This window comes from Arvicanthis niloticus, chromosome 11 (assembly GCF_011762505.2).
Source record: "Arvicanthis niloticus isolate mArvNil1 chromosome 11, mArvNil1.pat.X, whole genome shotgun sequence".
Taxonomy (NCBI): Eukaryota; Metazoa; Chordata; class Mammalia; order Rodentia; family Muridae; genus Arvicanthis; species Arvicanthis niloticus.
Genome location: NC_047668.1, coordinates 65,526,891 through 65,539,079, shown reverse-complemented (window position 1 = coordinate 65,539,079; position 12,189 = coordinate 65,526,891). Strand labels below are relative to the sequence as shown.

At 41.5% G+C, this 12,189-nt stretch overlaps 1 protein-coding gene across 1 annotated transcript in view; it reads left to right on the top strand.

The window, feature by feature from the left end:
- Positions 1-712: 712 nt before the first annotated feature.
- The window catches only part of Hnrnpll (heterogeneous nuclear ribonucleoprotein L like), a 30,296-nt gene continuing 18,819 nt past the window's right edge, over positions 713-12,189 (top strand). The window contains exons 1-4 of the mRNA XM_034514281.2: positions 713-1,357; positions 8,351-8,469; positions 10,938-11,175; positions 12,068-12,153. Of these exons, the coding sequence (XP_034370172.1) occupies positions 1,016-1,357; positions 8,351-8,469; positions 10,938-11,175; positions 12,068-12,153 (785 nt within the window). The 5' untranslated portion in view covers positions 713-1,015. The remainder of the gene's footprint in view (positions 1,358-8,350; positions 8,470-10,937; positions 11,176-12,067; positions 12,154-12,189) is intronic.

Sequence of the window (12,189 nt, the reverse complement as noted above, 5' to 3'; positions counted from 1 at the left end):
AACAGCATTGTGATAGTTTCCTATTTTGGAAAATGAATGAAATGGATCATTCAGAACAGTGAGAAGAAGGGGTTTTAGATGAAGGTTGAGAAGACATAACTGCAGCAGGGACTTGGATATCTGTATGTCTGCAGCAAAAGGTCCGGTTTGCAAATAACCTAAGCTCTGCGCCGGCCTGTGTGGATCATCTTGTTGACTCGTCACATTCAGTAATAGCTAACAGCTGTTCTCCAACATTTAGCTAGTGGCGCAGAGCCCACACACTTTGAAGAAATTCTGCCACGCGCACTCTTGGTCTGTGTAGGGTAGGTGTGCGGGGATTCTCGAGGTTTCCCTCATCTTTTCAAAAGGAGAAGAAAAACATTCAAATTTGCGGGAAGGCGGTTAACACCCACAGCCCCGATTGTGCCGAACGCACTGCCACTCGCCAGATTCACCGGGGACCTCGGCTGCTGACAGGGCCTAACAGCGCTAACTGCCGCGGGGCCGCAACCGCTGTGGAGCCGCGCGCAACGGGCGTTGCATGGTCCGGACTGGAGACGGGCGAGGATCCAGGTTGGATTTTGACAAACAGTTCCTTTAGCCAATTAGAAGCCAGATAGACTTTGCCTCTTCCAATGGGAAACGAAAGTTCGGCTAGGGGGCGGGAACTCTCGGGCTTGAGGATTCGATCCCGCCTGGCGGCAGTCAAGGAGGGGTGGAGGCTCCGCCTGAGCGGCGGGGAGCGGATTAGGGAGGAGGGAAGACCGGAAGCCGCGGCCCCGGCCCCATCCTTAGTTTCGCGTTCCCCCCGGGGCTGGGAGCCGCGAAGCTGGCGGAGGGAGAGGCTGGAGGCTGGCTGGGAGATAAAGGGAAGCGTCCCCTCAGCCCGCGCTCCCTTCTCAGTCACGGGCTCCTGGAGCGCGCCGCGGAGGACGCCGGGGCGGCTCAGACCCGCGCTGAGGAGGCGCAGCCCGCGGCGGGGACTGATCGGCGACATCTGAGGCCCGTATCCCGCGCCGTCTCCACCGCCGCCATGTCCTCCACCTCCTCCTCCCCCAAGGAGGAGACGTACGAGGAGGATCGGGAGTTCGAGAGCCAGGCCAAGCGCCTCAAGACCGAGGAGGGAGAGATCGTCTACTCGGCTGAGGAGAGCGAGAATCGCCAGGAAGCGACGCCTCAGGCGGGGAGCGATAGCGACAGCGGCGGCGGCGGCGACGGAGGCAGCGGCGGCGGCGGCGGCGGCGACGGCGAGGAAGGCGACGGTGGAGAAGAAGGCGATGGCGAAGAAGGCGACGAAGGCGACGGCGATGAGGGAGGTAGCGGCGGCGACGAAGGCGGCAGCGGCGGCGGCCCTCGGAGCATGCCCCCGTCCACGGTAACAAAGCGCGGCGCCGCGTCCCTCCAGCAGGGCCCGGCGGCGGGGTTCGGCCTGGCCACCCGCCCGCCACCCGTGTGTCGTTGGGGACTCGGGCTTATTATTTATTTATTGCGCACGTTTCCCGAATCCTGAGGGCGAATGCCGGCTTGGGCTTCGGGTGCCGGGCCCCGAACTTGGGGAGGGTTGTGGGGTGGGGGCGGCGGGGGCGGGCGTCGCTTCCGCTCCGGGAGGCTGTGCCGCGCGCCCTCGGCGGGATCAGCTCTTTGTTAGTTGAACAACTCTGGCTCGGAGGCTGTGCTGGGACCCGGCCTCCTCGTCCCGCAGCCTCCTCACGCTGGGCACCATAACGGGAAGGCTTTGGTGGCCTCGTCTCCTTGAAAGCCGCGATTAAATGACAAATTACGCCCCCATGCCTCCCTATACGCTACTTCCCTTGCTAGTTTAACGTCTCTCTATCGAAACGTCTCTGTGGGCATGGAGTTCAGGCTGGGCGATGGCTCAAGATAGTTTTCCCTAACAAAATGTTACAAAAATGTGTGGGCAGGTCATCTAGTTAGTGTGTCCCTGCTGTCAAATAAAAGGTTTTCGAGTGGCGAGTTCTTCATTGCTAGTGTACTTCAAGTTTGTCCCCACAGAAGGAAATGAATTCAGAGCTGTAGTCACACATTCCTTGAATCCTCCTTTATCAGAAATGTTAGCTGGAGGCTGAAGGAATGTGGACAGCGTAACCCACAGCTTCAGTTCCGTGGAGACCTTAAGGAAACAAAGCAATCCGAGCGGTTTTGACCCTTTTTGGAGCCTTTAAACTGTCTCGACGACTTACGATATTCTTTAAACATTTAGTACATTTGAGAGCAAATCTTAGTGGAAGTTGCTGAAGTTATGTACATCTTCCAACATTAAGGTGTTCCAACCCTTTTAATTAGAGGCCGCTTATCTTTCAAAAGTTCGAATTTGTATTGGTCTAGCTTAAATTTTAAAAAATTAGTTACATATTAGTGGGTACATAACAAGTGCCCATGGCAGCCTAATAAGTTTTTTAGTTTTCCTTAGAGGTAGAGTTACAGGTAGTTGTGAGTCACCTGACCTGGTTGCTGGGAGTCAAACTCAGGCCCTCTATGCAAGAGTACTGTGTGCTTTTTGGATGAGCTCTTTCTTCAGCCCCTGTTTGAATAAAAAAGAAAATTACATTCATTTGTGTTGTGTGTGTGTGTTGGAGCGTGCAGGTGAGTGTGGAGGTCAGAGGATTTCTATCATGTGAGTCCTGGGACCACAGTCCCAGGCAGACATTCACCACCTGAGCCATTTCACTGGCTTAGTGTGAATTTTTATGTAAAAATTCTGATAATTAGAAAAATAAAATGTGATGGGAAATTTGACCACATATTTTTAAAGGAATCTTTTTTTCTTGCTGTAACTTTACGGACACAACTGGTTCGTGGCCTTTTGGTCAAGATCAAGCACCTTGCCGTTAGTTATTTGGATTTTTTCTATCAAGCTTTTTGGGATACTCAGAATGTAACTTGGAAGTGTGAATAAAGGAGATGATTCTCTTAGGGAGTCTCAAGATCATAATCAAATATTGTAAGATTTAGAAATAGGAATGTTATAAGAGATTTTGCCAAAGGCCTTGGTTCTTTTGCCAAAAGCCTTGGTTGTTTGTACAATACTATGAAGTGTCTTTTAAGTATCTTGGAAAGATCCTTACAACAGTTGGCAGGAGCCATGGATGGCTCAGTGGGGAAGAGTGCTTGCTAATGCCTGAAAACCTACAGTTTGGGTTGCCAGAGCCCACATGGTAGATGTGCTCTGACTTGTATGTGAACTGCTTGGTGTGCACACACATAGACATGTGTTCACACACACAAATTTTGTTTCAAAAATAGTTAAGGTTTTGAACGCTAGTGAGTAAAGTCAAGCAGTGGAAGTGGCATTGGACAAGGTTGGTCAGGAGTCTAGTCATAGCATACGGTTTTTGTGACCTCGAGAAAGTCAGTTAACTGCTACCCTTGAGTTTTCTTAGTCTGTAAAATATAAAAGTTGGTCTGTACATGCTTTCCTTACTTGAAGCTAAAGTTAACTAATTAAAGCAGCTTTTAAATGATGAAGACAGGAACTAATGTATATAGTTGTAAATTCAAATTGTTGTTCATCTCTCTGTGGTTAAGGCGAGCTGCTTTTATTTAACTGTATAGTTGGAGCTAGGACTGTAGCTTGATGTCGGTGGTGGTACACTTGACTAGCATGTGAAAGAAACCGTTTCTGACCCTGTGCCAGTCCTCTACAATAAATTAATTTGTAACGTTAACACTAGAATTGAGAGGCTAATGTGGAGTTTAGTGAAGACTCATATTTTTCCACTTTCAAAATTTTTTGAAAGATTTATTTTTATTTTATGTGCATTGGTATTTTTGCCTGCATGTATACCTATGTGAAGATGTCAGTCAGATCATTTGAAGCTCCATTACTGACAGTTGTGAGCTGCGATGTGGGTGCTGGGAATTGAACCTGAGTCCTCCGGAAGAGCAGGCAGTGCTCTTAACTGTTTAGCCCCCTTTTCAAAATTTTTTCCTTGTAATTTTTAGTACTATTTTGAAATCATTGCAGCTATGAAACGTGCGTAATTGAGGTAGAGAGTCTAGTACTTTATCATGTTGAAATACGGTTTTTATTTAACTGAAGAGTTTGGCCCAACTTAAGTGGTCCTCAGCCTATAGAAGAAACACATCTGTGGTCAAACTGTAAATGTAGATTAGGAACAGCAATGAATTATCTTTTAACTTTAATTTGTGAAGTGAAAAGTAAGATTTAATGGACTGATACTGTTTTGACTTTTCATGACTTAGTAACTAAGTCTAAGGAAGAACCTGAATTAAGAGGAACAGTTAAAGTGGTAGCAGTGGTCTCAATGTTTGCAGAAACATGGCTGGGTTTGGTGCATACCTGTAATTCCAGTACATGGGGCGCATTGCTGTGGAGCTCACTTGAACAAGACTTTGGAGGGAGGAGAGAGAGTAGGAGGGAAGGAAGAGAAGGAGAAGGGGAGGTGGTAGGATTGAGATTGATTTGAATGGTTTGGATTGGACAAATAAGTTACTTCTCAGGGTCTACTGTACTTCCCATAGAGAAAAAACTCCCAGCGCTTTTGATTAATTTGGTTTCACTCTTGAACAAAGCTTCATTATGGAAGTTCATGCCATCATGTATTATAGTTACTTCATTCATGTGGAATAAATAAATAGTGTATGATTTTTAAAATTTATTTTTGAGACAGGGTCTCACTGTACCTTGACTGACCTGGGACTCAATATGAGATCTGCCTTTCTCTGCCTTCTCTAGGATTAAATTTAATCTCTGCTGGGATTAAAGGTGTATGCCACGATGCCTTAACAATTTTTTTTTATTGTGTATTTGTTTACCTGTCACTATGTACATGCCTAGTGTCTATGGAGGTTAGAAGAAGGCCACTGGGCCCCTGGAACTGGAGTTACAGATGGTTGTGAGACACCATGTGGTACTGGAAACTGAACCTGGGTCCTCTTCAGAAGCAGCAATGATAGGCCATCTCTCTGGTCCCCATAAGTAGCGTTCTTAAATTTAGCAGGCATAATCAAGTTTCTGTATTTTTTTTTTAATTTTAAGAAAGAAACTAGACCTTCACGTGTTATGGCTTCACTTACCAAGACAATTTATTTACCAAAAGTAAATTAAGATGGAGTGTCGTTTTAAAGATCAAGTTTTTCAAGTACTGTATTCCACTAGTGAGTAAACAGGCAAGTCAAAGATTGAGTGATAGCCAGACAGTTATAGTTCAGCTACTCAGGAGGTTAAAGGTCTGGAGGATAGCTGGAGCCTAGGAGATCAAGACCAGGCTGGCCAATATGGTGAAATGATGTCTAAAAACAAAACTAAGAGCCAGGTACATGTCTGTAATCCCAGCATTTCTGATACTTATAAGTGGACAGAGACTGGAGGTTAGCCTCGGCTACAGACCCATCTCAGAAAGCCAAGAAAGGTCAGGGATGCAATAGCAGTTGGGAAGAGGCAGAATAGTCAGTAGTTAAAGGCTAGCCTTAGCTGCATAATGAGTTTGAGGTTGGTCTTGGGCTCTAAGATACTGCCAAAATAACTAACTACAAAATTGCCCAAACAGAAAGCCCCAAAAGGAAAGAAAATGCTCAAATAGCCAAAAATCATATAACTTAGGTAATTTGTTTGTTAATAAGATAACTATTTAAGAGTTTTCAAATTTTAATGAGTAGACTCTCGTGTAAGGTAGTGAAACAGTAAAGTGGCCTAAGATTTCCAAGTGAAAGACTCTATCTAGCCATATAGAACAAAGGCTTATTGGCTTGTGAGAATTTGTCCTTGAGACTGCTCTTGAGTGGCTGTTGATTACCGTGGGCATGACAGACCAACCTCAAGCCTATTAGTGAGGACCCACTGAGCTTCCCTTATAGTTTGACCCAATTTGTCCAAAGAAGGGATTGAAAATTGTAAAACAAAACAAAAACGTGTATATTGCGTTTGCTGGGTATATACACTTGGAATATTACTTTGAGGTTGGGAAATAATAGAAAACAACAGCCTAGCTGTTGAAATGAAAAGACTGCTGTGGGGAAAACATGTAAAAATGATTCCTTAAGCTGGAGAATACATGTTCAAAGTATTAATAGGTACATAGCCTGGTGTTGAATCATGGATGCTGGTGATTTGAGTGAGGGGATTGTCGGTGTTTGCTGCCACATCCAGTTTAGTTGGTATATAGGTAGGGATTATCAATAATCATTTACCAACTAGTTTAAAAATCAGGAACCAGGATAATGATGTAAGACTCAGCGGTCCTTGCCTAGCATGAGAGAAGCGTAGTATTCCTCAATACCACAGCTACCTACCTACCTACGTGATTTAGAGTAGGTTAAAAGAAGCTCTGTGCTGCAGAAGAGTTTAGATTTCTTGTCATAGCTATATATCAAATAGAGAAAATGGTGATTTAAGAAGAGTGTCAATGCTAGGGATATAGCTAAAGTTGTGCTTGCCTTGTGTGTGTGAAACCGTGGGTTTGATTTCCTATACTGCATAAATAAGGGAATTTTGATGCATACCTACAATAGCATGAAGATCAGAAGTTCAAGGTCATTTTCTGCTACATAGCAAGTTTGAAGCTAGCCTTGGATATATGAGAGCTTATCTTTAAAAAGTTAATATTTTGGAGTAGAATGGAGGATACAAAAACTAAGCCTTGAAGTGGTAGAAACGTAGTTTGAAAAGGTGAATTGTCAGCTTTTCAATTGGAAATAACTGGAATTTTAATTGTTTTTAAAGTGAATGATAGAAAGTTTTTTGTTAAAGATGGGTATGGCAGAGTAGCATGCTCCCTAGAAATAAGGTTAATGAGTTCTGGGCTAGCCAGGGCTACATAGTAACACCCTATCTCAAACAGAAGTATGTATGGGTATGTAATTAAAGTTAGAGAAATACCAAGATAATTGTAAGAATCATAGACTGAGAAGGAATAAGGAAGTACAAGGAGTATGAGGTTGTTTCTGCCTTGAGGTTGAGAAAATCACCTTTCCCACAAATACTATATTATATTTAGTATCGTTTAGCTTTTCTTTTATGTGTTCTTTCTAAAATTTTTTGACACAATAATAGTACATATTTGTGTGTTACAGAGTTGTGATTTTTATATAACACATAGACCAGATCAAGGCAGTAACATTTTCATGTCCCTCAGCTTTCAGGGAATGATTTTGCTGTACATAGTAAGAGAATTCTCTGAGGGATTTTTAAAAATTGCTCTGTAATCCATTTTTATGAGAAGATCAATTTGAAAACTAGCCATTTTTTGTACTGTTTTCATCATTATTCATGTATACCCATTATTCATGATGGGCAATTCTTAGAGAAAAACTGGCAAAGCTAAAAGGCCTCTTCAAAAGTTATTGCCAAGATAAAGCAAGAGGGAGGAAACTAGAGACACAGTTGAATTCAAAGGTGAATTTTATAATAGACAAAAAGTACAGTTAGAAGTGGTATGATAGATAGTTGGAGAAATATGAAAACGGACCCTGTTAGGTTTACTTCATCGACTTATTTTCATCTTATGAAAATGATAAAGGTTATATAAAAGATCATCATTAAGAATGTTGAATGAATTAGGGATGAAGTATTGTGATGCCCACAACCCTATTTCTTTTAACTTTAGTGGAAAGGTGTCTGTTTGTTTATATAGATATAATATGCAGGGATTAAACCCCCCCTTGGGGGGGGCAAACAATATTGAGTAGGAGATAACTGTAAATGTATTCATCATAAATGTATATATTATGTAAGACAAAAAGGTATGAAAAAAATTACTCATGAGCCCACCACTTACTTCAGTAAATAAAACATTTCTCATCACCACATCTCCTTTCTTGGCTTTTGAACACTTTTTAAAGAAATGTATTTGTTTTGGTTTGGTTTGGTTTTTCCAGACAGGGTTTCTCTGTGTAGCCCTGGCTGTCCTGGAACTCACTCAGTAGACCAGGCTGGCCTCAAACTCAGAAATCCGCCTGCCTCTGCCTCCCAAGTGCTGGGATTAAAGGTGGGCGCCACCACCGCCCGGCAAGAAATGTATTTGTGCACACAGTTTTCTCCTTCCACTGTTGTATAGGTTCTAGGGATTGGACTTTGGTGTCAGGTGTGGTGGCAAGTGTCTGTGCCTTTTACCCACTGAGCTGACCTGCTGGTCTCAAGATCATTCTTTTTTAGGAATGAAAATTTCAGAGACAGGCATATCCCAGAGTTTGAGACCAACCTTGTCTATACAGAAAAACCCTGCCTTGAAAAACCAAAGCTTGTAGGTGTGTGTGTGTGTGTTTGCGTGTGTGTGTGTTTGCGTGTGTGTGTGTGTTTGCGTGTTTGCTTTATAATGTAGAGTTGAATTTATTGAAAGATGCAGTTTAGACTTTTGACGTTAACTGGAAATTGTTTTCTCTTCCCTAGGAGGGAGGTGGAAGTCATCATAAAGTTTCTGTTTCCCCTGTTGTTCATGTTCGAGGGCTCTGTGAATCTGTCGTGGAAGCTGACCTTGTGGAGGCACTGGAGAAATTTGGGACAATATGGTAAGGAGAGTGGGAAATAATATGGGAGGGCATGCCTTGCTTGATTGCTTTGAGTTGATTATATGTACTGTTTGCTTGTATATGCTCTTCTATGAAAAAAACCTCCTCTCTCTCTCTCTCTCTCTCTCTCTCTCTCTTTCTCTTGCGAGGGGACACTCCCTCTCAAAGTAGGGCTAGCTTGGAATTGTATCTATCCTTTCTCAGCCTGTTGAGTGCTAGGATTATAGGTGTATAGGTGTCTGGCATCTTTGGAATCTTTTTTTTTTTTTTTTAATTTAAGTTTTTACATTTACTTACAGTGTATGGAGGTGAGAGGACAACTTGAGGGAGTCAAGTCTCTCTACCCTGTGGGTTCCAGGGATTAAACTCAGTCCTGGGACTTGTCCTCTTACCCAGTGAAAGGTCTTGTCAGCCCCACTTTTGGAAACTTCTAAGCTTGGTACTACAGTTTGTGTTCTGGTGCTAAGATTGAATTCACTGTGCCGCTGAGCCCTTGAGCCTTCCTGGGGTGCTTATTCTGATAGATCACCAGCCATTCAACAAATTAGTAGGCAAAATTTGTATGGTATTGACTTGGAAATATTGGCTCCTCATGCCCTTTTGTTTTTGTTTGGCTTTTCTTCATGAATTCTTTTTAAAGATTTGAAAAAAAAAATTGTTCACCAGGCTGTTTAAGCACATGTTGAAATGTCTGAACCATTTAAATTCTCCTCTTCTTGTCTTCATACAAAGTCATTGTCTGGTAATCTTTGAGTTTGCTTCTAGTTAATGTCTTATTTTGGGTAGAGAAAGTTTTTCTTTTTAAAAGACAGGGTCTCTATGCATCCCTGGCATTCCTGAAACTTGCTGTGTTGACCAGGATGGCCTGGAACTCACAGAACTCTGCCTTCTGAATGCTGGGATCAAACGTGTGTGCCACTCTGCTCAGCTAGAAAGCTGACCAAATTATTATGACCATTATTATGACCAAATCTATCATAGGCCAGTACCTTTTTTACTGTTATTTTTGCTTTTCTTTGTTTCCAGGGAGAACATTTTTAACTTGCACCATGTAAGAGTAGTAAGTGCTCTTAACTACAGAGCCATTTTACCACCACCACCTTTTTAAAAATAATAGACCTGATTTCAGGGTTTATATTTTTTACATATAAAAAACTTGAAAACTTTATTGAGGAATTTATTTCTATAAGAAATATTCCTTACTTAGAATTGTACTATAGTTGTTGTAGTTTTAAATCCAAGACCAATGTTTTACTGTTTAATTTTTAATGATGTGGGTGGGGATAGCTAACCAACCTCCTAGGTAAACACATATACTTAATAGTATGCTCTGTGCCAGGCTGTTTCTATTTTCTGAGGATATAAAGTTGGGTGTGGCAAGTTCTGAAGAAAATAGAGGAATAGCTACGTATTGAGATCCTTTAGTATACCAGACTGCTTGCTAGGCAGTTTGTGTGGTAACCCTAATCTTGTTAATAACTCTCGTTTTATAAATGAAGAAGGTAGCAGTTTACTGAATTATGTATTGAAGTGTGGATTTGTTGTTTTTTACTAATAATTTCTAACAAGCTGTGTCCTGGATATCTGTTAAGCAGAGTGGTTTGACTATCTGGCTCCATGTATTTGATTTTTTGATATGGTTAAATCATGTTGATTTTTTTTTTTTTTTTTTAAGACAATTGAAAGTTCTTATTCCTGTCAGTTGAGAATATGTTGTTTTTCCTGTTGTAGTTGTAAGACATGCATTGTGATTTTTCTTTTTCTTCCTTTTTTTTTAGACAGGGTCTTATAATGTAGCCCTGGTTGGCCAGGAACTCAGTGTGTAGAACAGACTAACCTCAATCTACAGAGATATTCCTAGCTTTGGTCTTTTGAGTGCTGGGATCTCTCCATTTATCATTCATTTTGTCTATTAAAATATATTCTCCTCAAAGGAATATATTTTCAAAAGTAGATACTTCATCCTCCTGTTCATGGTTAAACCATGATTATTGTATTCTCTTAGATGTATTTTCATGGACTATTTAAAGTATCTTGGGGTAAATTATGAACTTTGGTCAATCTGTGGTTGCTTCTAGTTATCTGTTTTTAATAAAATAATATAGAAATAATTAATTTTTAGTTACTGTTGTGTGGCCATTTCTGCTATTTCTTTTCTTTTTTGAGACTGTCTGGCTTTGAACTTCAAGTCCCCTTCTGCCTTTACTTCAAAGTGCTGAGATTATAGCTGTGCCACCATGTCTAGCTAGTTCCTGCTGTTTAACTATGGGTTTTGCTGACTTTGGAATTTTTAGTTTCTGTGTCTTGATGTTTTCTAATTGCTTCGCAGGAGGGGTATTAGTGATTGATAATGGGATTGAACTTGAATAGGGCATAAGATAAATAAGCTTTCATTTGAGGGGATTAAAGTCTACTTTTACTTGACTGAGAATGAATGATGTTGTATTTTGATATTTCTTCCTTTTCAGCTATGTGATGATGATGCCATTTAAACGACAGGCTCTAGTGGAGTTTGAAAATATAGATAGTGCCAAAGAATGTGTGACATTTGCTGCAGATGTGCCTGTGTACATTGCTGGCCAACAGGCTTTCTTCAACTATTCTACAAGCAAAAGAATCACTCGGCCAGGAAATACTGATGATCCATCAGGGGGCAACAAAGTCCTCCTGCTCTCTATTCAGAATCCTCTTTATCCAATTACAGTGGTATGTATTTCAGAAGGACAAACTACCTCTACAACAACTAACATGTAAGGTTTTATCTGCCAACCAGTATTTGTTTTTGTTGTTGTTTTCCTTTGTTTTGAGATACATTTTCATTATGTAGCCCTGGTGGCATGAAACTTGCTATGTAGTCCAGTTTGGTCTGGAACTTACAGAGATCTGCCTGCCTTTGCCTCCTAAGTGCTAGAATTTAAGATGTGCAACAGCATACTTAGATAATTTTTTTAATATTTATTTTTACTTTTTTGTGTATGGGTGGTTTTGCCTGCATGTGTGTCTGTTCACCACATGTGTGTAGTCCCCTTGGAGGCCATAAGAGAACATCATAAATCCCCTGGAACTGGAGTTACAGATGGTTGTTAGCAGCTGTGTTGCTGGAAACCTAATCGGGATCTGAGCTACCTCTGTCTAGCCCAGTGTTCTCAACCTTTCACAGGGTCCCATATCAGATATTTACATTATGATTCTTAACAGTAGCAAATTTACAGATAGGAAGCAGCAATGAAATATATTTTGGTTGGGAGTCAACACAGCATAATGAACTGTAAAGGGTCACAGCATTAGGAAGGTTGGGAACCACTGCTCCTCTAGCCCCACTCTTTACCCTAAAACAAGTGGTTAATACCTGGGTATGGTGGGACATGCCTCGGATTCCAGCACTCTGGAGGCAGAAGTGGGTAGATTGCTTATTTTGAGGCTATCCTGGTCTGCATGGCCAGTTAGAGCTACGTAATGAGATCCTCTTTAAAAAAAAAAATGCTTAGTAATTAAGAGGAATGTCTTATAAAGTTTCACTTTTTAGATAAAACAATGTAATATAATTTTAATGTTTTTCTAAATATAAAAAAGTGTATATATATTTTTTTCTTCATAGGATGTTCTATATACTGTATGCAACCCTGTTGGAAAAGTACAACGAATTGTTATATTCAAGAGAAATGGGATACAAGCAATGGTTGAATATCCTTTATTTGTAAATGTGTTACTGATGTATAG